The sequence below is a fragment of the Mauremys reevesii genome, linkage group 18, assembly GCF_016161935.1.
Source record: "Mauremys reevesii isolate NIE-2019 linkage group 18, ASM1616193v1, whole genome shotgun sequence".
Taxonomy (NCBI): Eukaryota; Metazoa; Chordata; order Testudines; family Geoemydidae; genus Mauremys; species Mauremys reevesii.
In genome coordinates, this window is record NC_052640.1 from 26569598 (window position 1) to 26594453 (window position 24856).

Sequence of the window (24856 nt, forward strand, 5' to 3'; positions counted from 1 at the left end):
GCTGCAGCCGCGCCCCAATCAGGCCACCACTGGCCTGTATAAAAAGGCTGTGAGCCAGAGGCCCAGAAGTCTCTCTCCAGGCTGGGAGAGAGTAGGGCCTGGCTGCCTGCAGGAAGGGGACTGGAAGTGAAGCAGGGCTGGGGAGAGCCAGAGGAGCAGGGGAGCTCCAGGCTGGCAACTCCCCAGGCTGCAGGGCCTGGTCCATAGAGGTACTAGGAGGCAGAGGAAGGCAGCTTGTGCAAACTCCCCTTGCCTATGATGAGTGGCTTTTACACTGCAGTCTGCCCCAGCGAGCGGGGGCTGGATGGTGACTGGCAGTCACCCATGACTGAGGCAGGGTGGGGAGAGCCATGAGACTGTGGGGATATTGCCAGGGGGAAGCACCGCAAAGACAAGGGGCTCCAGGGCCCAGGAGGGACATAGAGGGGGGGGGTCAGCAGGACACTGGCCTGCAGAGGACGCTCAGAGCTAATTCCCTGAGACGACCAGCAGGAGGCGCCGCAGGGGTGAGTCCCGCACGTTTACAGGGAAACTAGCCATGCAGGCCCAGTTCGGCAGGATCCCTGCCTGTGCCCTGACCAAACCACAGTGATGGAGGAGGGAGCCTGTATATAAGCATGTGGACCCGGAATGGAATGTGGCATAGCACATACCCCTAGGAGAAGGGGAGCATTCTGAAGGCAGACAGAAGTTCCACTCAACTTACATAAGTGATGCCAAGAAAATATTGAGAGACCGATGTCTACTGAATGAAAATCCAACAGTGTATATAAATCTTTTAACTCAGTCAAGTTGAAATGGACATACCCCAGATCACTCCAGACTGTCCCTGTGACAAATTTCGATTTCTGGCTTAAAGCACTAAGGAGCTAGGGATTTAACAAACAGTTGCATTTTATAATGGCCAAAATGCATTTCCCCCTGCCCCCCATCCCCCACTTTCCTTGTCCTCAAAAGTGCCCAACTTATTTTTGCTGAAACTTTTTTTTTAAAAAAAGTTTACATTCCTTCAAGTCACCAGATATGAAAAATGTCATGTTGAAAGGTAAACATTACTGGCAAGTTTAAACTAGCGTAAATGGAGAATTCTCTGGAAGTTGAAGTCTTTAAACCGTGATTTGAGGACTTCAGTCACTCAGCCAGAGGTTAAGGGTCTATTTCAGGAGTGGGTGGGTGAGGGTCTGGGGCCTGTGATGTGCCACATCTTGGTCAGCAGTGACTTCCCACAGTGGGAGTCTGGCATTTCGCCCCCCTTGCCTGCAGAGCATGGAAAGCAGTCTCGCTGCTCTGGCCTTGGAGCGCAGAGGCTGCTTTTTGCTCACCGGTCAGGAGCCAGCCTGTTCTCTTCCCCTCCTGGGGGTGGGGGTGGGAAAGGACCTTTGGCCCTGCCATGCATCAGGAATAGGACGCTTAATACTAACCCAACATTCTCTCCCTGTTTTCCTGCTGCATACACCTATTAAAGGCTGTTCATTCGCCATGGCAAGTATGTTTCCTTTTGTATCTTGAACTTGCCGCATGTTAGCAATGAAGGGTTAAAGTGACAGATTTTAAGTTGTCAACTGCCGAAGCCCTGATTTGGGAGATGTTCCTAATTCCTGCAGAAATGTCATTTACTCTATTTGCCTAAATGGAGCAGCCCCTCACATGGAAAAGACTCCTTTGACTGGAATGAAGTGGTTTGACTGTGGTTTGTTCCCTCTGCGTAGAGCAGTTGATAAATCTATTGCTTCTGTGGAAAAGGAGTTTGGACACGTGGGGTTGGATTTGTTAACGTGTAACCCACAATAGTGCTCATTCCTCAACTTGTAAATGTGCACCCACTGCACCGCTAGACCTATGGGCCTGGTCTATATTCCTGGTTGCACTGGTTCACCTGTAACTTGGTTCAACAACTGATTCCATTAAACCAGTGCAAAACCCAGTGTGCCCATTCGGAATTCAGTTTAAACTTGGTTTTTAACAATTTCAGCTAAAACAACCTAAACCAAATTTAAATTGAATTAAGAGCCTCTACACAGGGTTTTGTACTGGTTTAACTAAATCACTTTTTTTTTTAAATCACACCTTTTTGTAAACCAGTGCAACTTGGGATATAGATAAGACTTTAATGACACAAAGCCTGGACATGCTCCCCTCTCTGCATTTGGCTATATCAGGTCAATATTGTGCCCCAGTTCCTCCAGCAGGGTTGCAGGCAACTCAGGGAAGAGAGAGTGTTCGCTGCAGAGAAACTGGAGCAGCATGATAGCTAGCAATACTGACCCGTGCAGAAGGCAAACTCAGAAACACTAGGTGAGCAGATTTGGTTAATCCTGTTGTCCTGCTTTTGTCTTTGCCTTAGAACTGGAGACATGTCTTGGTTAACTGGAAAAGGCTCTTAACATGGAAATAACTGATTTCTGCTGAGGCTGCACTTGCCCGAGAGGAGACCGGGATGACCAGGAGGCTCCGCTGCTAAATGCAAATCTAGTCAGCTGAGTCATTGCCTCCCTCACACTTTGAAGAATCGAGCATCTTTCACTGAACCATTATATTCCCAACAACGCCCTCTGTACACACAGCTGGTGGTTCTGACGCACCAGTGGCAGGCTGCATGCGTGGGCTCTGCAGAGTTTAAAAACCCTATGGAAACACAAGGAGAACACAGGATCCCTGAGGAAGCACTGACTTGCCCTGGTCTTCAGAGTCTGAAGCAAGCATACGCTCTAGCACCGACAGCTGCATCTCTCCACGAGCCCTGCTGGCTGCAGGGACATGTGGTGAATAGAACAGAACTTACTGGCACTTTCTTCTGGTAGGGAGGGACCGCCTGCAAAAACAAGGCAAACTAGTCATCTTGGCCACATGGTAAAGTTACCCACCCTGGGACATGTCTGCTCCCCCTATAAACAATGCCACAGCCTTTCACTGCACCCCATGCTCCCGACTTCACCCACAATACGCACCCAACTAGCCTACCCCTCACCCACACGCCACTCACATCCCAGCATGCCCTCACCAACACCCTGCATCACTCTCCAACCTGCACCAACCCCCCCGCTCTCCCCTAGACACCCTATGGTGCCGCCCTCACACAACTGCTTGCCTCCCCTGAATTCCCCCAACCAGGTTCACTTTCCACCCACAGTGTCATCTGCACCCACACAGCTTCAACCACAGCCACGGGCTCCCATTTAGATCCTTACCTGCACAGTCCGAGTCATATAGCTTCACCTTTATCCACACCCTCAGCCATAAGCACGGAGCTCCTGAGGTACACAGCTCACAGGGGCGAGCCTCCCAGCCCAGGTCGACAGACTCCAGCTTGCGGGGCTAGCACCCTAAAAACAGCTGTGTAGACAGTGCTTCGCCGCTGCAGCTCGGACTGAAACTCGGGCTTCTCGACTTCCAGTCCAAGCGCTGTCTACACGGCTATTTTTGGAGCACTAGCCCAGCAAGTATCCTTGGGATGTAGACTCTGACTCCTGTGTTAATTGCAGTCAGTTGCTAGGTGTGGAAGTTAAACTCCCTGTTCTGGAAAGACCCGGGTCTCCCTTTTTCAGTTCGTAAACACATGGGCTAGATTCAGTCTTTCCCAGTTCCCCAGGGACCAGTTTTGACCTCACTTACACTGGAATGATGCTGGTGCAACTCCATTGTTCCAATGGAGTTACTCCTGATTTACATCAGTGTAAGTGAGACCAGAACAAGCCTTGTGATCTCCAAAAGATCTCAAGTATAATTGTCAATGGTTGTGATACCATTTCATCTTATTCCTTTAGCATCCCAGGGTGAATGTTATCAGATCATCCTGTTTTGAATACAGATCTAGTCATCTTGGTCTCTTTCATAGAAACATAGAATATCAGGGTTGGAAGGGACCTCAGGAGGTATCTAGTCCAACCCCCTGCTCAAAGCAGGACCAAACCCAACTAAATCATCCCAGCCAGGGCTTTGTCAAGCCTGACCTTAAAAACCTCTAAGGAAGGAGATTCCACCACCTGCCTAGGGAACCCATTCCAGTGCTTCACCACCCTCCTAGTGACAAAGTTTTTCCTAATATCCAACCTAAACCTCCCCCACTGAAATTTGAGACCATTACTCCTTGTTCTGTCATCAGGTAACACTGAGAACAGTCTAGATCCATCCTCTTTGGAACCCCCTTTCAGGTAGTTGAAAGCAGCTATCAAATCCCCCCTCATTCTTCTCTTCTGCAGACTAAACAATCCCAGGTCCCGCAGCCTCTCCTCGTAAGTCATGTGCTCCAGCCCCCTAATAATTTTTGTTGCCCTCCGCTGGACTCTTTCCAATTTTTCCACACTCTTTAACTTGCTTCTGCCTGATCCAGCCCCATGAACACTCCCTTCTTCTTCAGTTGTTTTGCATAAGTCATTAGACAGCAAGGCCTCCTGTCATTGGTATCACCCATTTCTAGTCCCTGCTATTTCTGCTGTAACTATTGGCAGAGGGCGTAACCAGAACAGAACACAGTATTTCAGTCAGGGATGTACCAATGACTTACAAATGGCATGATCAGCTTTTCAGTATTATTGTCCACAGCACTTTCGCAGTGATGCCCAGGTCTCGGTCTCTGTGACTTGACCTTATACATCCCTGTTGTCACTCTTTCTCTCCGCCCCCCTGCCCCTTGCCCCCTGGAATGAATCATTTTCCTTATTTTTTTATTCCCTTTGTTTTAAGATCTTTAAGAAGTTTTCTAAGATCCCAGTGCAGCCATACTGGCCCTTCTCTTCCTTCCCCGCTGCGGCCTTATCCAGACTAGGACAAAGGTGGTTTTTTAAAAAATCATGTTGGCTAATACATTTTAATTAAGTGCTATTTAAAAACGCATTAGCCACTAATGTAGATAGGTTCTAACTCCTTTAAAATGTGTTAGCTGGTTGTGGCCAATCCTAGCCCGTTCCAAGAGTTCACGTCAGCCAGCTAACATGTGGGAAAATACCACTTGCCCTGTCTACTCCAGCGTTTTTGAGCTGTGTTAGTTCACCCCATTTTAAAAGCACCTCTTTCTCCATCCAGACAAGGCCTGGGATTGGGAACCCCCTGCCCCCATAGCAAGTAAGCAGGAGTAGAGGTGAGTCTAGGGATGAAGGTGTGAGCGTAGGGGGCAGGTGGAAACTGAGAAGCACAGGTCCTGCTGCCTCTTCGGCAGAAGGGGGAAAGACAAGCAACAGGCCCAGGAGCCAGTAGGGTTTTTTTCATGAGGGAAGGAGCAGAGAAGGGGGCATGGAGTGAAGGGCCGAACCCCAGGCAGAGAGGAGCAGTTGGAGCCACTGCTCTTTTAATGGAGGTGGGAAAAGAGGTGAGGGACTCAGCCATCTGCAGGAGGCGCTGGAAGGTTTCCTGCTCCCCAGAGAGGCAATAGCAGCAGGAACAACAATGGCTGGTCCCTGTCAGCAGGCTGGAGAGCAGCAAGAGCTGACTTGGCTGGTGGAGTGGGGTCAGCAGAAACCTATAGGGAACATAGAGGGTTCAGAGGCCCCTTGGTGATGGGGGAGCCTGCAGGCCCCGGGCGCTGTTCAGAAACCCCTCTTCAGCTTCAGTGCTGCTTCCCATCTGTGCTGGACCCACTAAATGCAGGCCACACCCACCTGCAGGATCCCCAAGCAGCCACTTAAGTTTTCTCCTTTTAGAGCTGTCCCATTAGAGTGCGACGGAACAGGGACGCTGGGCTTTGAAGCCCTGTGCAGCCCCTATGGCTCATTTAACCTTTCTGAGGCTCAGAAATTTCCTGGCTCCTCTTGAATTCTCTTTCTCTCCTCCCCTCAAGGTCACTCAAGACCACTCCTCCGCAGGCTGGAGGTAGGAGGGGTCAGCATGGAGCCTTTCGTCTTTGCAGTCTCATTGCCAGGTTATTTTCATATGTCCTTGGCTGCTTCCTCCACCCTCTGCCTGGAGAACCCACCCGCTTCCTCTTTCGATTCACTACCTTCTCCTCCTGATTTCTACCTCGTAGCTAATTACTCCCCTGCGTTCCTCCAACAAACTACCTCTCTCAGCTTGTCGATAACTAATTATCCTTTATCCTGCTTGGGTTCTCCAGCTTCCCACAGCAAATCCAGCTGTCTGCCTCCTCCATATGTTTTCTGGTCTCCTCGCTCTCTGGCTCGGCCTTATGCAAATGGCTCTTGGGTGTAAAGACAAGCAAAGCAGCCCTTGCCCCTGTGTCCATTAGCTGTACGTACCAGCCCCTTTCCACCTTTGCCCCATGCACATAGACACTCATTTCTTCTCACACCAAACCTGGCCAGCAGGCCACAGGAAGTGTATGTGGATGCTCAACTCCTTGGGGCAGCAACTGTGGCCAGAATTAGACCTCGGAAGGGGAAGATTTTCAACAAGAAAGCAGCGACCTGCCCATTTACAAGTGAAAGTCCCATCTGTGCCTTTGAAAAAAACCTCACCTAGGGGCCAAACGTTAGGCATCAACCCTTGAAAATGTTGCCATTTGTTCTTACTTGCTATTAAAGATGGTCAACATTTTTGAAAGAAAAGGTTTTCCATTGAAAAAAAATAGCCTTTCCCCCCATGTGAAATATGTCATCAACCTTGTTGTTATTGAAATGGTTCGTTTTCTCTGGAATTTGGGGAGAAATTTTTAATTGACATTTTTAATCAAAAACTTTTGTTTGTCGAAAAGTCAGCTTTTGGCAAAAACATAAGGGCAATATTGGTTTTGATAAAAGATTAGATAAAACTTTGATTTGAAACGACGCACAAAATTCCTGAAAAAATGGAAAAGGTTTCATTTCAAACCAAACAAAATTTGTTATGAAATTGTGTTGCTTCCTTTTTTCACCAGCTCTCTTTGCTGTTTAAAGAATTATGCGCTGCTAGCGTGCTATATATATAGCATCATCCTCATTATGCAAAACAGAGCCACCAAAACCTACTATGCGGAAGAAGCAATTATGTATGGCATGGAAAGAGAATCTAAGCTTAACACGCAATAATATGCATGGACTATCTTATTTATTGTGAATGCCATGAGCACGTTGCAATGCATAATGAATAGATCTCTGTGCTGATTCAGTCACATACACACAGTTGCCACTGGATTTAACAGGAACTAGTTGCAAACCAATGTGAGAGAATCAGGCCTGGGTCTACATTATATCCCTCCTGACTGTAATCAGCTGTAGGGCATTCAATTGGGGCACTCCCAGAATGCCTTTCTTTTCCTTCCTTCCCTTTTTCCTTTTGTTCCTTTCAGAATTTTTAAATTAGCAATAATTAGACTGATTATAATGAAACCCCTCCTGAAAGGGTAATGAGTGATTGTGAACTGTGGGAGAAGCAGGCAGTGTGTGAGGATCTGTGTGAGAAGGGAGATGAGACATTTTCTTATCTATTGTTATCATCTGTACTGACAAATGTTCTGATTATAGGTGGCTAATCTTCCTTTCCTCACTGTAGACTCTTATAGGGAGAATCTGCATATTCATCTAGTGCTCTGCATGGATGAATGTAAATATAACCTGAATAATAAAGACCAAGCTTCCAGCTGATTACTTTTGTAATTTATTTGCCTACAACTAAGCTGCCCCCAGATCCTCTATCCTTCCATTTTCCTGCCGCCGAGCTTTTCTTACAAATGGGGAGTCATCAAAGAGTGGGGTCTGTCTGTGGGGTCCTGTATGGGTCAGCTTTTAGCCCAAAGCTATTCAATGTCTGTGTCCGTCGTCTGGAAGAAAACATAAAATCACTACTGGCCAAGTTTGCAGATGGCACAAATATTGTGCGGGGGGAGTGGGGAGTAGAACAGGGAGTAGGTCCCTGTTACAGGAAAATCTGGATTGCTCGGTAAATTGGGCACAAGCAAGCAATAGAAGCTGTCATGCAGCCCAATGGAGGTCATGCATGTAGGAACGCTGACTGGCTGGGGGACTGTACCCTGGAAAACAGCGACTGACAAGGAGTTGGGCATCGTGCACCCAGCTGAATACGTGCTCCCATCCAGTAGGATATTGTGACTAAGAAAGCTAATGCGAGCTTTAGATGTATGAATGGGGGAATATCAATGAGAAATAGGGACGTTTTGTGACCTGTATAAGGCTCTGGTGAGACCACTGCCTGTATGCAATGCCCAGTTATAGAAGGTGGCTGAATATTTGGGGTGGGTCCTGAGAAGAACTACGAGAGTGACTCAGAGCCTGGAAAACAGATGAAAGGAGCTCAGTGTAATCGATGCAATGCCCTGGGCTCGAATGCAGGCCTGCATGTCCCCAGCCAGCTGTCGCATCCTGGCCACCACCCAATGTCTGCTGAAACGTGGCGGTCCAAGGAGCTAGCAAGGCTACAGCCTCATCCAAGGCACCGCCCATGGGAGCCCTGGTTGGAGGATCGCCCAGCTCCACCATGCTGTTTAAGCCAGAAAAAGGCACGGGAAGTTGAGCTACTGGGTGATTTCCTGCTTCTGCACTGGACCTTGCTTGTGCCTGCTGCCTGCATTCTGCACCCAACCCTGTTCCTGATTCCTGCTCTGCTCCTGGCACCTGCTTCACCCCCAGTTCCCACCGTGCCCCTGATCCTTGCCTCTCCTCCAGTTCCTGGCCTTACAGCTCACTGCCGACCATCAGCTACCAAGCCTGGCTCTGACCTCTAATTCCAACTCTGGTTTGACCCTTGGCTTTGGCATTTGGTATCTGATCCCGGCTCCAGCCCTCAGCTTTGGTTCTGTCTCAATCCCTGGCTCTGGTAATCGGCAGTTGACTCTGCCAGTGTTGTCCCTCAATGCTGTTCCCTGACCAGGACTCCTCCTCTGACCACTAGGCAAGACTGCCTTCCTTCTGGTTCCCTAACAGTGTATTGAAGAGAAGGCTAAGAGGTGATTTGATCACTGTCTGTAATTACCTACACAAGAAGAACAATACTGACTTAGTCCAGCAAAGGGATAACAAAATTCAACAGCTAGAGGTTGAAGTCAGAAAAATCCAATTTGGAAATAAAAGTGGCAAAGTTTTAATAATCAGTGTGTCACAGCTCAGGGCAACTGCACTGTATTCCCCCTGTCAGGGCCTTCGAGGACACCTACTCTAGGCTCCCAGCTCTTCAGTCATCACTTCTCTTCCGTAGAGACCCATGTCTCTCTCCCTCATGATTGCAGTTTTTCCCAGGCTGCGTGGTTCCCTGCTTGCACTGTGATATTCCCAGCAAGCCAGATTGCCTAGATAGACCAGTGTCTGTGCTGTGCTTGCTCTTAGATGGCTATAAGTGGTGTAATTGCCACCAATTACAAGTTACCGCACAGCTCTTTTTTAAGCAAGCATATTAAGGTGAAAACATTACAGAGAAAACATATTAAAACAATAAAGGAACATACCCTTCTGCTAATAAGCTTACCAGAGATCACCCTGGGATGGGCTGTACTTACCCTGCGCTGGTTCAGAAAGGGTTAACCACATTCTGCGGCCCAAGGAAGCCATGCCCCTGCTGGGCATGCGCTAGCTGGAACCAGAGTATAAAAGGAAGTAGTTCGGGTCAGTCTGGGCTGGCCACTGATGAGAACAGATGTGTGTTGCAGGCTCTTATAGGGAGACTGCCAGAGCTCCAGGAGCCAGCCTGAGGCTCCAGTGGACTCCCCAGTGGAGCACTGCCACTGCCAACAGAGGAGAGACAGTAGAGGGTAGGAGACTACCAGCCTTGGAAGGAAGAGTAGGAAGTGACTGAAGGATCAGGACTGAGGTACCAAGTGACTGAGACTGACTGTAGGAGCACTGGTGGAGCATGGTAGGCCTGGGTCCCCCTGCCCTGCCAGTGGGGCAGCTGACACCTGGAAGGGTGAACTGTGCAGCAGAAGGACCTTCTTACTGACTGTAGCTACTTGGGCTGTGCCACCCTGCACCGAGGGGCGGCCACATTGGCTTGGGCCACTGGGTCACTAAATCTCTACTTTGATCCCCCCACAACCTGATGCCCTTTGATCGGGTGCACCTGCCCTGTGACACTCCCCCATAACTCCAACCTTGGGCTCTAGTCGGTGTCAGTCCTTCAAAACCCACAATGGGTTTTGCCCATGGTTACAAGTTCACAACTATCTCCGATTCTGAACCAGAACCAACATGAATAGGTCACTCTTTCCTTTATGCCGCTTGAGGCTTTGATTTTGGCCTCATGAAACGGGTGATCAGCTAACAGAGGCTCACTCTTCAGGACGTACCTTCTAAAGGCTGGGATTTTGCATAACTGTGGCGGGTGGGGATTGGTATTCACCTCCCCATGGACATTTCCCCAAGCAAACCACTCGACATTGTTTGTTTGCCCCAAAAGTCCATTCTTGTCTGGCATGTTGTTCAGTATAGTCCTGTGATCAGCCAGGCCTTACATCCCATCTGCCCCCCAGAAAGGTTACTTGCAATCCTGATGCACAACAATACCTAAACTTTGCATTTAGTACTATGGACCCTAATTCAATAAGGGTTTTCAAGAATATTGCAGGAAATTGCCATTTCTGTACAGAGAGTCTTGGAGTGTTGGAACAAATTACCAGGGGACATGGTGAATTCTCCATCAGCTAACTCTTTAAATGAATGTTTGATTCCCCCCCCTCAAAAAGGTCTGTTCTAGCTCAACCATGAAGGACTGGGGGTGATGCAGGAATCACTGAGTGAAATTCTCTGGCCCGTGTTGTACAGGAGGTCAGATTGCATGAGTAGAATGCTCCCTTCTGGCTTTTAAATCTGGCAATCTAAAACTAACAAGGACATTTTAATAAAACATTGTATAAAGAGTTTTTGGAAAGCCCAATTTAGTAACCCCCAGAGTTACTTTAAAGGAGCAGGGATTTTCTTCTCCAGCATTGCAGGAAGACAGTGTCTTCAGAACTGAGCTAATATAAATCCTCCAGATCCCTATCCTGCAGCAAGATTCCCTCTTTGAAGTTGGACCAGACCCGCTTGCTGTATTTGGTTTCAGATCACTTCTGATAGCATCTCCCCTGAATCCGAGTCCCTGTTAGGTTACAGTCGGGGTAGGGCAACCCACCACACCTGTTTTCCTTCCCCATGGTCCACTTATTATTTGACCTGTTCTGGGAGCCAGCCAGGCTTATAATCCTGGTTATTTCACTCTTCATGTAACTGATGGCTCTTTGTGGCTGACTCCTCACCCCTGTGAGGGAAGGAAAGGTCCTTGTTTTCCATATGGGGAACTGAGGCACAGAGTGTTAGAGCTAGATTTGTGAGATGTTTGGGTGCCTATACACATAGGTGCCTGGTGGGATTTTAAAAAAATGTTTAAATCCCACTAGGTTCCTAAATACCTTTACAAATCTGGCCCTAAATGACATGACCAAGGCCACACAGGGCATCTGTGGCAGAGTAGGGAACTGATCCTACATCTGCCAAGTCAGCTTCCTAGCCACTGGGCTGTCCTTCCTACCCTTTAGTAAGCTTTGCAGCTGGGTCATAGGAATAGTTCTCTGCACGTCACAAACCTTATTACTGAGCATGGCCTCACCCATCTACCCTAGGAGGGAAACCATGAAGAACAGGGTCACATTGCACTAGACACTGTACAGTCCCTTCACTGCAGAGCTTACTAGGGCTAGCTGCACAAAGGTACATTGGTATTGCAACGCCTGACTTCTAAGCACCCTGCTGTCCAGTGGGATTCACAGCTGAATTAGGCAGACACTTCCCAATGTATTGTATGGGGAGAGTTAGGTGCCTAAAGGGATTCTAAGGGTATGTCTACACTGGTGCGGGCGCTGTAATTCCCAGCTCACGGAGACATACCCAGGCTAGCTCTGATTGAGCTAGTACACTAAAAATAGCAGCGTGGCTGTGGCATTCGGAGTGGCTAGCTGCACAGGGTATGTATCTAGAATCTTGGATGAGATCTTACTCGGGACAGACAGGTCATGGCACAATGTTTGTATATTTGTAAATAATTAAGACTCAAGACAGACTGACATAGACACAGGTGAGCTGTTTCTGTGTATAGAACTATTTCTTTAATGCTTCTAGTTCCCTATTAGATTAGATTTGTTCTTATTGTAATAAATAAGATGTTATTTTCACTGGCTCTCAGGCTAAGTCTGATACGCGCTACTAAGTTATTTAGGCACCTGACTGCTGCTTCTCAAAGTGACGCCACGTAATAATTACCACGTGCTAGAATGCATCTCTGGGATTCCAGTTCCTGGGGAGAAAACACTAAAACCCTTACGTCTAAGCCTACAAGAGATAAGGAGTGAATACTGGATTGGCGGCAGCAATGGTACCAAATAAAGAGTCACCAGGTCTGTCTAGATATGTGACAGCTGTTCATCTGGGGGGTGAGTGGGAGGAGCAGCTTGTCACACTGGTGATATTGTGAACAAAACGAGCCCTTGACCTTACTTGTAGCTGTTTCCATCACTCCACACTGACTCTACAGACATTCTAGACTTCAGAGTGATATTTGGGGTTATTGTGTATGTTTGTGTTCTGTTGATTCGTGTGTGTGTGAGAGAAGGGTTGTGCTGGAAGATTTCTCTCTGTTGATTTGTGTGGGTGGCAGCTGAGCCACGTAATCCAGAAACTGTGCAGTCACCCTCATACAACCAATGAAATTGTTGCGTGCAAATTAGCTGTAGAGTAATGATGGTGATTGGCTGAGTTCTCTGCTACCACAATGGTGTGGGACACTTGCTGTAGCACAGATACATGCATTACACGGGTGTAATGTGTAAAGTCAAATGGCTGAGAACTTAAAACTGGAACCTAAGAGTCTGCAAGACTGCGCTGCAACTCCTGGTTGCAGCGCTGGCTGAAAACCCATCCGGGTTGGGGGTATAGTGCAGCGCTGGTGACACCAGCGCTGCTCAGCAGGTGGACACTCACCAGCGCTTTACCTGTCCTCAGGGGAATAGGGAGTATCCCAGAATTCCTGTTCAGCCACTCTGCACATCAGTTTGCACTCTACTGCTCTTGCCTCAGGTGAAAATCTCCTTCCTGTTTGCTGCAGCCAGGTGTGGAGTGCAATCAGTTAATCAGTTACAGGTTACAGGTAACCATGCATATCTTTGAGCAGATATCAAGGGACATGCTGGATAGGGGCCATCAACGAATCGCAGATCCGGATCCGCCCCCACGACCTGCCGTTTTTACGGAGATGGACAACATACAATCCCAGGGTAACGATGGACACTTCTGAGCAGGCTGGGGACAGGAGGAGGAGGAGGCTGGAAACCGCGAGTGAAGCTCTGGGATGGGGAAGAAACCGCAGATTCTGGAGGCATGCAGCCAGGAGCTCTTCTCAAGCCAGGAGGAAAGTACCCAACGCAGCAGCAGCCAGCAGTTGCAGAAGGACAGGCAGAGTTATTTTCTGGGTGGAAATGTTTCTGGAGAGGAAGGGGGTTATGGATGCATGCATGGCAGCGTCTAGATGTGGAATAGCCCGTTGATGTGGTCTATCACGTCGCGGTAATCTGCTTCAGTTATCTCAGCAAAGCTTCATCCAGAGCGTGGGCAATATGCCTGCAAGGTTTATAGGCAGAGCCACTGTGTCCCTTGTCCCAGTGACGGTGACGCGTCCGCGCCACTCTTCGGCCAGGGGACCATTTCTGAACACAGGCACGCCGCATAGGGTCCCGGCGGAATCCACATTCTAAAAAAGAGCCCCCGCTGTTCCCTAGTGACTGAAACATCTTCCAGGATTAAGTCCTGTGAAAAATGTTGGGAGACTCTTTAGTGAAGAGATAGGAGATAAGATCACCCCTGCATCTGCATCTTCCTCACTCACCATTTCGTGGCTTCTGTTGTGTTTTCCTTTTGGGATAAAGAATGCAAGTGAGAACTTGCAAGTGAGAACTCCTCAGTGTAACAATTCATGTCTGGAGATAGTGGATACAATGCTGCCCGTGTTAAATGTTGTCATTTCTGTGTGTACAGTGACCTTGACTGGACTGCCCAGATGTTCAACATCACAGAGGCTTCAAAATTTGAAAGAGCAAAGAGGACATGCTGAAAACTGTTCTTCAGCACTCTGCTACAGAGAGAAAAGAATTGAAGGAGTGGCGAGAGAAAGCAGGACAGTCACTCGTTGCCATGCAAGCAGAGCACTTGTGCCCCAATGTCAGCTCCAACCACCTTTCCCAGCATCCAGGCTCTTACCACCACCAGCTGCCTCCAACACCTGCCAACCAGCCCTGATACCTACCACCACCCTTACCCTCTGCATTCAACCCCATCACCATGCAGTATATGCACCCTGAAGTGCAGGATTCATTAAACAGCAATCCAGACATGGCATATGCAAACTTGTGACTGTACAGTTCACCAACCCACACCCTTGCCCTCTTGTGTTAATGAAATGTTGTGTGTCTGTCTGTCTGTCAAGGAAGTTTTTTTCTTTTCAATAAAACAATTCTTGGCTTTGAAAACAGTCTTTATTATAGCAGATAGTGAAAGACACCTTAGCCCAGTAAAGAAAGAGGCACTGCAAATCATATTATTATTATGGATAATAGAATAACAGTGTAAGCAGTGCAATTCACTCCCATGCAAGGCAGCAACATTACTGTTGGCTTTCAGCCTCAAATTCTTCCCTCAAGGCATCCCTAATCCTTGAAGCCTGTGCTGGGCCTCTCTATTAGCCCTGCCTCTGGCTGTGCATATTCAGCCTCCAGGACTTGAACCTCGGTGGTCCATGCCTCACTGAATGTTTCACCCTTCCCTTCACAAATATTATGGAGGGCCATACAAACATCTCCAGCGAGCCTTTAAACGCCAAAAAACACACTCACACAGTCATTGCACACCGGCAGCCTGTAGTTGAAAACTCCTTGCTCCCCTGCATCTTCCTGAACAGGCCACTGTTCCGAAAGATGCGTGCATCATGCACCTTTCAGGCCCCCTGTGTGTAAAAATGAAAACGCCCGCCGGTGATCCACAAGCGCCTGGAGAACCATGGCCAGAATAGGAATATGCGTCCCATCTATCGCCCCTCACAGTTAGGGAAACCCCATTGCAAAGCAGCCATCCATCCATCCTGCACCCCCCAGAGTCACGGTCTTTCTTAGCAGGATGCGATTAATTGCCTTGCAAACTTGCATCAAAACGATTCCCACGGTCGACTTTCCCACACCAAACTGGTTAAGTTCTGCAGCCACTGCTCGTCATCCCAGACTTCCATGACGATGTGATCCCACCACTCAGTGCTTGTTTGCGTTCAACGGTGCTGAGCATTTCCGTGAATGCCGCAAGCACTCTGAGTGTACACGCGGCAGACAAATCCATATTGATATCATCGTCGGACTCCTCACTGTCACTTTGGAGCTGAAGGAATAGCTCGACTGCCAAACGTGTTGTGCTGGTGACACTCATCAGCAGAGTCCTCAGCAGATCAGACACTCACAATGGCGCCAAACGCTGCCGGAATGAATGCTGGGATGTGAAGCGATGCACCACACTCAGCGCCAAAACGGCGCCAAAACGGTACGAGGTGTTCTGTGGATAGCTGCCACAAATGCACCTCAATACACTCAGTGACGTCTGAACCTGCTGATCCTGTTGTGAGCTGGGTTAAACCTTGTTATGGGCTGCATTAAGAACCTCCTTGAAACTGATGTGTGAACACACCCTTTACATGGGAGAGCTGCAAGAGACAGTGCAGGGGCCACATCTAAAACAAGGCAAATAGAATCAGCCCAGAAACTACTACCAATGTGGGCTAAGGGGTGTGTGTGTGTGTGCACGCGCGCAGAAACTCAGAACAGACAAGGGGCTAGAGGGAGACGGGGAAGGGGCAAAAAGCAAGAACGTCGAGCAGTGTGTCCTTGGTAAAAGCCAGAGAGAGCTTTTCGGTGTGTTGGCTAAAGATGATCAGGGCTGTTAGGAACCGTTCCTTTTTGTCCTGTGCTCAGAGAAGGACTTTGTACGTTCCTTGTAAGTAAACAAGACTGCATCAAAGAGGATATTCTGCTTCCACCTGGAACGTCCCTAAAGCCCCAGAATTTGACCAGCCACTCAGGTCTAAAACAGGCAACAAGATTCTGAACGAGAGGCGCTCTCATGCTTGTAGCTGATTCTATCACTTCAGCCTGACTACAGACATTTTGGTCTTCAGAGTGACAATCCTGTAGTCTTAGTATATAGATACTGCAGACCTCATGTTTGTGCCAGCAGACGGCACTCTTTATACGTACAGTACTAACTATATCCACATACAGAGGTACACATAAAATGCATCTGTGTATTTGCAATTAGTCTAGCACCTCTCTTCCTAGGAGGTAACTGAATTCAGCGGACAATAGAATCTTTGAGATGATCAAACAACCTAACAACTCTTCATCTGGCTGTGGTTTTATTTTGTTCCCCTTCCTGCTATTGCTCTTTGCAGAAGCCGGTCTTCTGTCTTCACCTCTGCCACCTTCTCATGGTCATTGCGTGTTTGAGCGGCACACCTTGTATTTGCAGCTGAGTGGCTGGGCCCTCATCCCTTGAGGCCAGTCGTTCAGTGGTTGCTCTGAGGAAACGAGGGTCGTAGAGTTGTACTCCGTCATGTAGGACCCTGGTGCTATTCCCTCCACCCACCGCCTCCATCACTAGGGCGTGGCTGTACCCTGGCACGCTCCTAGATGGAGTTCAGGGTCCATCCTGGTACCTCTCGCTCAATAATATTTGACTTGCTGCCACTACTGTTTAATTTCTTCCGTCACATTTTCCGCTACTGCTGGCTCCTGTGGCCTAGGAGGAGAAGGACTCACTGCCCACAGGAGTCATTGCAACCCCAATGGAGCTAGCTGTGAATTGGGCCCTGAGCCAGACCTGCTCAGCTCAACAGGCTGCTGAGCCATCCTAACAGGCCACTTCTCTCCAAGCAACATTCCTCCCACTAGGGCTACAGAGTCCCACAGCCAGCGGCCACAGCACTCGCCGGGGAGCTCACCTGGGTAGCCTGTATGTTGCCTGGAGGTAGCTGCTAGGTGAGGCACAGGTGTAAGTTAAGGCAGTCATACAATGAGCTTACAAGCCTCAACAACTGTGAGGCAGTAGCTTAGCTAAACTTCTCAAGGCCCAAGGCCTAAAAAGCCTTAACACTGGAGTAGCTAACCGGGAGTAACCCTAGATCAGAAGACAGCACAAGGCAGAGTGCTGTAGGGACTAAACTGCTGACAGGTAACCACACGATGCTCCTTTATGCCAGCTTAGGGTTTGTAAAGTTAGGAACATCGGCAGATGTCTGACCACAAGAATACCATGGTAATTGATTGACGTATATGCTAATAAGCTTGAGGTAAAAGGATTAATAAGCTATGGGAGAAGGGCACCCCAGCATCAGTAGAGGGAGGATCTACAAATAAGAAAAAGGGGCTGAACTCCCTCCTGAATATGCATTAGGCAGAGTGGCATCAGTATAACACATTACAACAGCTGTATCCCGGCCTGCACGCCTGGGGCGATGATGCTTAGATGACAGCCCCTGGTGATGGTGAAGGGGACGACAACTGACACATCAGGCTGTTCAGCAAGGGCTGGGGCAGGTCTGTGTGTTATCTCTAGCTGCCTTGCTGGGTTGGAGTATTCATGACTTTGTGAGCTGTAGTCACAACAGTATAAACATTGTGCGATTTCCAACGTGTGTGTGTGTTACAGCCATGCACAGCAGGGCTCCCCCTGCACAGCCATTCTGGGAATACGGGGCCTGATCTAGCAGAACCTACCATATTTCCAGGTGCTAACTGGGGAAACTGAATCAGTGATATAATCACTATCCAATCCATAGATCAGGCAACACCTGCCCAGGGCTTTCTTTTCCCTTCTATGCTAACTCCCACCACAGCACAGGAGATTTATCCCCGGTTGCAGCTTGGAAGGCCAGCCCTATAATTTCATTAAAGCCAAAGAGCTTCTCTTTAATACCATCTTATGCAGGTCAGGAGGGAGAGCAGGCTCAGATGGCGCCGATGGCTCTGCCTCACAACATCCGAAGGGGCTTGACAACTTTCAGTGGATCGCTGTTCATCGACAATAAAACTGGGGATTGCGGAGCTGCCCAGATCTACCCTCCAGGTACAGTACTCAGTAGTACCGTAATCCTGGGGCCCGGGTCAGGGGCTGTGCGCTCTCTGCTCTGCCTGCCCCAGATCCAGTGTGGATTAAGCACAGCTTACGGGGGCTCTGCTTCAGGACTGTGGTTGGGGTGTTTGCTGTTGCTTTTACTGCTGCAAAGTCAAAATGGGCTTTACTTTATTCCATGAATAGCTGTGTTTGTCTCCTACACTGCGAGAGGCAGAACTCTGAGCAGCACAAGCACCGGCCTTCCTGGCCTGCCCCATGTGTTGTGTGCTCACTCTGAGGCACCTAACGCAACACGGTGCACGGTGAAGGAGATGGGCTCCAAGTGAGGAGGGGAGCGGGATGGGTGCACAGGCAGGGAGCCTCTTTGTATTATCCTTGTCCCGCCAGGTGTGTGGTGGAGAGATTGCAAAGGTTGGGATTGTTTAGGATGAAGAGGCCAGGAGTATGGACAGAGGTGGACGGTTGATCGGCAACTTATTTGAGCCAAGTCTCTGGCCTGTGTTATACAAGTCAGACTAAATGATCACAATGGTGGCCTTAGGTCAGTAGGGTTAATAGATTCCTTCTCCACATGCTCAGGGTTTAACTGATCGCCATATTTGGGGTCAGGAAGGAATTTTCCTCCAGGGAAGACTGGTAGAGGCCCTGGAGGTTTTTCGCCTTCCTCTGCAGCACAGGGCACGGGTCACTTGCCGGAGGATTCTCTGCACCTTGAGGTCTTCAAACCACAATTTGAGGACTTCACTAACTCAGACATAGGTTAGGGGTTTGTTACAGGAGTGGGTGGGTGAGATTCTGTGGCCTGCATTGTGCAGGAGGTCAGACTAGATGATCATAATGGTCCCTTCTGACCTTAAAGTCTATGAGTCTATGAATAATACAAGAACAAGGGGCATTTAGTGAAACTGAGGCAGCAAGTACAAAACTGGTAAAAAGGGAATTTGTTTTACACCATCATATGATTAACCTGCAGAGCCGCCTGCCATTTGATATTGCTGATGCCAGGATGTTGGTGGGAATCATAAAAGCATCAGCCATGTATGTGGATAATGTGAAAACCTACATTTACATTAGAGAGGATTAAAAAAAAATATTGGAAGGGATCTAAACCCACAAGCCAATCTTGAAAGGGGTCACAGTGAAACCCCATCAGGATCACCCCCGGGGGAGTTCCTGCACTTTCCACATTAGCAGCTGGTGCTAGCGACTGCATGGGCCCGGCCTGATCCCCTGGGGAGGGGCCATGCTCCTGTATTCAGAAACAGTATCTGTGCCATGCAGAGCAGGCTGCATTCTCAGGTTTGTTCTTCAGTAAAATGCCTATTTTGTGGGGCAGGTTCTCCCCTGTGAGACTGGGATTTGCAGTGTGGGAATGGGAGAGACCTGCTTACCTTGTGCCTTTTCATTCCTGCCTAGGGCATGAGGTGCTGTCCAGCCTGCCCCTCCAGATGCTGCTATTCTTCAATGTCTTCTACTTCCCGTTCTGGGGCCTGTCCGAGGGGATAATGCTGGCATTAAAGGTACCATATAACCAGGGATGTTAGAGCTGGGCAGATGAGTGGAGACCCACCTAATGCGATCCTTCAGCGCCCAAGCAACTGCCAGCCAAGCCTGTGTCCAGGCCAGGGTTTATCGAGCAGAAAGGGTTTTTGTCGACCAACGGCCTTTTTGCAAAAACTCTTTCTCAAACTGACCTTTTAGAAAGCTTTTGGTTTTCATCCATTTTTGCATGAGATTTTTATCAAAACTTTTCTTGAACCCGTTTCCAAGCTAGCCATCAAAATCCTTCCTTTCCCAAAACACAAAATGGGTCTATTTCAAACCCTGAGAAATGGAAACTCCTGTCAAATAGCAAAACTTCTTGTGCACCTCTTATGTTTTCATTTGGTTTAAATGTCCCAGGCCAGGGGAGGTCCAAGAGAGGATTTTTCTGCCTGATCCATCCCACGTGCAAGAAGCATCCCTCTGCAGGGTACTGGGCCATGGGCAGTCAGGCCTAGTGGTGGGAGTGGGAGTTCAGCCTATTGGTTAGAGCTGGGTCCAGGGTGGGCAGAGTCTGGGAAATGAGCCAAGGGTCAGCGCTGGAGAGACAGAAACAGTCTAGCGGAGAAAGGTCTAATATGGCTGGAAGTTGAAGCTAGACAAATTCAGACTGGAAATAAGGTGCAAATTTTTAACTGCGACAGTAATTAAACCCTTGGAACAATTTACCAAGGGCCATGGTGGATTCTCCATCACTGATCATTTTTAAATTAGGGTTGGATGTTTTTCTAAATGATCTGCTCTAGGAATTATTTTGGAGGTCAGATGGATGATCACAATGGTCCCTTCTGGCCTTGGACTCTGTGAATCCATGAATCTGGGCTCGCAGCAGAGCCAGACTCGGGGGCAACCTAACGAGCACAGCTGGCCTGTAGTCCACTGCCTGATTGGCTGGAAAGTCAGCAGACCAGGTGTTAAGCCCAGCAGCAGCAGTTGTCATCGTCGCCGTTCATTGGCTGCTTGAAGCACTTGCCCATGGCTGTGACAGCCCCTGTCCTGCCTTGCCTCATTCCAGCTAACCCACTTCTGAGTCTTGGCTCCAATTTCTGATTTTTGGCTCTGACCCTGGGCTCCGGCACCTGGCCTCTGACTCTGGATTTAATCACTGGTCATGACTGCCCATGTCCCAGTCCCTGACAAGGGGCGCAGCAGTGGCACGGTAGCAGTAAGGGAGGCAGGTGAAGTGGATGGAGACTGAATAAATGGAGCGATGGGGTTGGAGGGGTTTGTGTTGGGGCCAAGGCCGGTGCTTCCATTAGGTGACCCTAGGCAGTCGCCTAGGGCACCAGGATTCGGGGTGCGGCATTTTGTGTGCTCCCCACGGGGCACACAGGAACTTCCGGTTCCGCTCCTGTCGCGCCACCGAAGAAGGACCTTCTGCCGACGTGCCGCGGAAAACAGCGGCAGGCAATTGAGCAGCTCAATGACTGCTGCTGTCGCCTGCGGCATTTCAGTGGAGGGTCCTTCTTTGGCGGCGCGATGGGAGTGGAACCAGAAGCTCCCATGCGCCCCGTGGGGAGAGCACAAAATGCCGCCCCCCCAAATTCTGCCTAGAGTGCCAGAAACCCTGGCGCCGCTCCTGATTGGGGCTGGTGCCAGGTGTGGGGCTGGTGGGATGAAATGGGGATGGTCTGTCACTAATGCTCTCCTGTTACAGTACGGCCTGCTGCCCTGTTACTACCAGTTCCTCCTTGTTGCTGCCTTCCTGATTCTCGCATTAGCTGAAGGGTTACGCTTGTATCTTGGATACATTGGAAATCTGCAAGAAAAGGTAAGAACTGACTCAAGGCCTGGGCAGGCTAGTGGCCAGGGCATGGCAGCTACAGCTCCCCATCAAACTTTGCTTCATCACTTCAGCTCTGGAGAGTGTGCTGGTCACAGCTCCCTTGCCGGGGGAAGGTCAAATATTTTCACTAATGACTTGAATAATGGAGTGGAGCATATGCTTATAGCATCTGTGGATAACACCAAGCTGAGATGGGTTGCACTCATTTTGGAGGGCAGGATTTGAATTCAGAACAACCTTGACAAATTGCAAAATTGGTCTGAACTTAAAAAGATGAAATTCAATATAGACAAGTGCAAAATACTCCCTTAAGAAGGAAAAATAAATGTATAATTTCAAAAGGGGGAATAACTGACTAGTTGGTAGTACTTTTGAAAGGATCTGGGGGTTATAGTAGATCACAAATTGAATATGAGTTTGCAATGTGATGCAGTTGATAAAAAATAGAGCTGTCAAACGATTAAAAAAATTAATCGCGTGATTAAAAAAATTAATTGCGATTCATCGCTCTGATAGACAATAATAGAATACCATTTACTTAAATATTTTTGGATGTTTTCCACATTTTCAAATATATTTTATTTAAATTACAACACAGAATAAGTATCAGAGGGGTAGCCATGTTAGTCTGGATCTGTAAAAGCAGCAAAGAGTCCTGTGGCACCTTATAGAGGTGAATTGAAAAATACTATTTCTTTTAGACTAACAGACGTATTGGAGCATAAGCTTTCATGGGTGAATGCATCTGACGAAGTGGGTATTCACCCATGAAAGCTCATGCTCCAATATGTCTGTTAGTCTATAAAGTGCCACAGGACTCTTTGTCACTTTTTACAGATCCAGACTAACACGGCTCCCCCTCTGATACTTGACACTATTTCTTTTGTTTATCATTTTTACAGTGCAAATATTTGTAATATAAAGGAGCATAAACACTGTGTATTCTGTGTTGTAAATTGAAATAAAATATTTGAAAACGTAGAAAACCATCCACAAATATTTACTAAATTTCAAGTGGTATTCTATTTAAGAGTGCAATTAAAACGGCGATTAATTGCTATTAATTTTTTGAGTTAATCGTGTGAGTTAACTGATTCATTGACAGCCCTACTAAAAAGGCTAATATCATTCTGGAGTGTATTAACAGGCATGTCATATGTAAAACACAGGAGTGATTGTCCCACTCTACTCAGCCCTGGTGAGGCCTCAGCTGGAGTACTGTGCACCACACAAATCGGGGAGTCCAGAGGAGAGAAACAAAAATGATCAAAGGTTTAGAAAACCTGACCTATGAGGAAAGGTTACAAAAAGTGGGCATGTTTAATCTAAAGAAAAGAAGCCTGAGGGGGGACCTGATCGTAGTCTTCTTTAAAATTTCCCTTAACATATTTGAAGACTGTTATCAATTATTAGCCATCTCCACTCAAGGTAGGACAAGAAGCAATGGGTTTAATTTGCAGCTAGGGGGATTTAGGTTAGATATTAGGAAACACTTTCTAGCTATAAGGATAGTTAAGCTCTGGACGAGGTTTCCAAGGGAGATTGTGGAATCCCCACCACTGGAGGTTTTAAAGAACAGGCTGGATAAAAATCTGTCAGGGATGGTCTACGTTTACTTGGTCCTACCTCAGTGCAGCAGGCTGGACTTGATGACTTCTCAAGGTCCCTTCCAGCCCGACATTTCTGTGACTATATGAAAAGAAGATAAAAGTACATGAAATACTTTCCCAATTTATCAAAGTACAAAATCATTTGCCCCTGCCCCCACCCTAATGTTCTCTTTCCATGGAAGTGACCATTGCAATTGACATAGGGATGTTCTGTGATTGCAAAGGGAGGGAAAGAGTGGCCAGGTGCCAACTCGTAGACAATATACTGAACTACCTTTTCAAGTTCCCAAATATAATTCCACATAGCTGCAACAATATTACTACTAATGAAAGTAGGGTTCTACATCCAGAATAGTTTAACCATCTTTTTCTGAATAAAGAACACAATAGAAATGTTTACCACTAAAGCACACAGCCAAGCACCTTACCCTCTCTAACCTGCATTGCCACCAAATACTTTATCACTTGGATTGCCTTCCAAGACAACAGATCAAAGACACAAAGGGCACACACCCTGGTGGCCACAAGAATGGACTCCCTAACATCCTTTAACAGCCTGTTTTTAAAAGGGACAGAACCAAAGAGAGAGAACTCTAACAAAACATGACTGCCAGCCTTAATGGCACTGCCATGTTTCCATAGGAAACTCCCTATCAGCACATGGCATAGCATACAGGGACATGCCTATGAGAAGAAATATGTTAAGAGGTGGTCCTCACTATGAATGATATTGAGACCTGAAGCCCAAGAATAATTCATGGAAATTAACTGGCCAATATTTTGGATTAATAAGCCTGACCCCAATTCCAACTCCTTTGCATCACTGTGAAGAAAACAGCTCTATAGGGAGAGTCCCAGTTGCTATAAAGCAGGCATAGTGGCCTTTATATCACCTCCTTTCCCCCTTGGGTGTAGGTGTTCCAAGGGTAGGATGGAGTGGAGCTATAGCATGATCACTAGCTGGAGAAGCAGTCATGGAGGGGGGCGAGCTGTTGTGGCTGGTGCAACTGACAGCAGCCCTTAGGCTGCCCTAAATTATGCCAGGAGTTTTGCGCGCCCCCCCCTCCCCGAGTGGAAAAGTGGTTTAGAGTCACCTTCCTACATACCCTGGGTCCTCTGCTGAGCTCAGTCTAGTCTAGGTTAAGGCACTTATCTGGCTCTCCTCATCATAGTATCTGAGTGTGACAGAATATACCCGTTTCCACACTCTACACACCACTGTAATAATCTTTGCACAAAATATGCCTTGTGAGGTATCATTTGAAAAATCATAATTTGCTGATCATTATTGTCCTGGTAAAATATGTGGCAACATTGTATGTGAAGTTTATCAGATTCCACTGCATGGTGTTGTTAACACATGTTCCACACAGAGGTTGGCAAACAGGTCTGTCTCAAACAAAGGGATGTGGGCTCTGCTTAATTTGCATTTAAGCAGTAAACACATCAAGTGGGGCAGACAAAGACGGGGAAACAAAGGAAGTTCAACCAGGTGGGGAAAAAACAGCAAGGTTTCCTTCCACAGAAATCTTAGCTGTAAATGTTTTCAAGGGGGGGACATGAAACTATAAAAAGGAGAGACGAACATCCCAAGGATCCCCGCCTCCTCCTGCCCATTGCATGCACAGCACCGGAAGCGCCAAAGGACACATTCATTGGATTCTGGGGGAAGGGGTCCTGACTGAAGACGTGTGGTCAGCAAGACTGCTAAAAGCATGTGATGAGAAAACTCTGCTTTGAATTTAACAGAATTTGTTAGGCACCCGTTGCATTTTATCTTTATTTTTCTTGTAACCATTTCTGACTTTTATGCCTCATTACTTGTACCCACTTAAAATCTCTCTCTTTGTGATTAATAAGCTTGTTTTATCTAATCCAGTGGGTTTAAATTGAAGTGCCTGGGAAACCCC

The 24856-nt window shown here is 47.9% G+C and overlaps 2 protein-coding genes across 3 annotated transcripts in view; both read left to right on the forward strand.

Moving 5' to 3' along the window:
• Window positions 1-3286, forward strand: part of AIFM3 (apoptosis inducing factor mitochondria associated 3) — a 104341-nt gene extending 101055 nt beyond the window's left edge. For both annotated transcript variants that reach the window (XM_039504528.1, XM_039504529.1), the window contains one exon: window positions 2345-3286. In XM_039504528.1, coding sequence (XP_039360462.1) covers window positions 2345-2384 — 40 coding nt within the window. In that variant the 3' untranslated portion in view covers window positions 2385-3286. The remainder of the gene's footprint in view (window positions 1-2344) is intronic.
• A 6224-nt stretch (window positions 3287-9510) lies between these two features.
• Window positions 9511-24856, forward strand: part of LRRC74B (leucine rich repeat containing 74B) — a 42124-nt gene continuing 26778 nt past the window's right edge. The window contains exons 1-4 of the mRNA XM_039505578.1: window positions 9511-9628; window positions 17862-17999; window positions 19425-19528; window positions 21208-21321. Coding sequence (XP_039361512.1) covers window positions 9514-9628; window positions 17862-17999; window positions 19425-19528; window positions 21208-21321 — 471 coding nt within the window. The 5' untranslated portion in view covers window positions 9511-9513. The remainder of the gene's footprint in view (window positions 9629-17861; window positions 18000-19424; window positions 19529-21207; window positions 21322-24856) is intronic.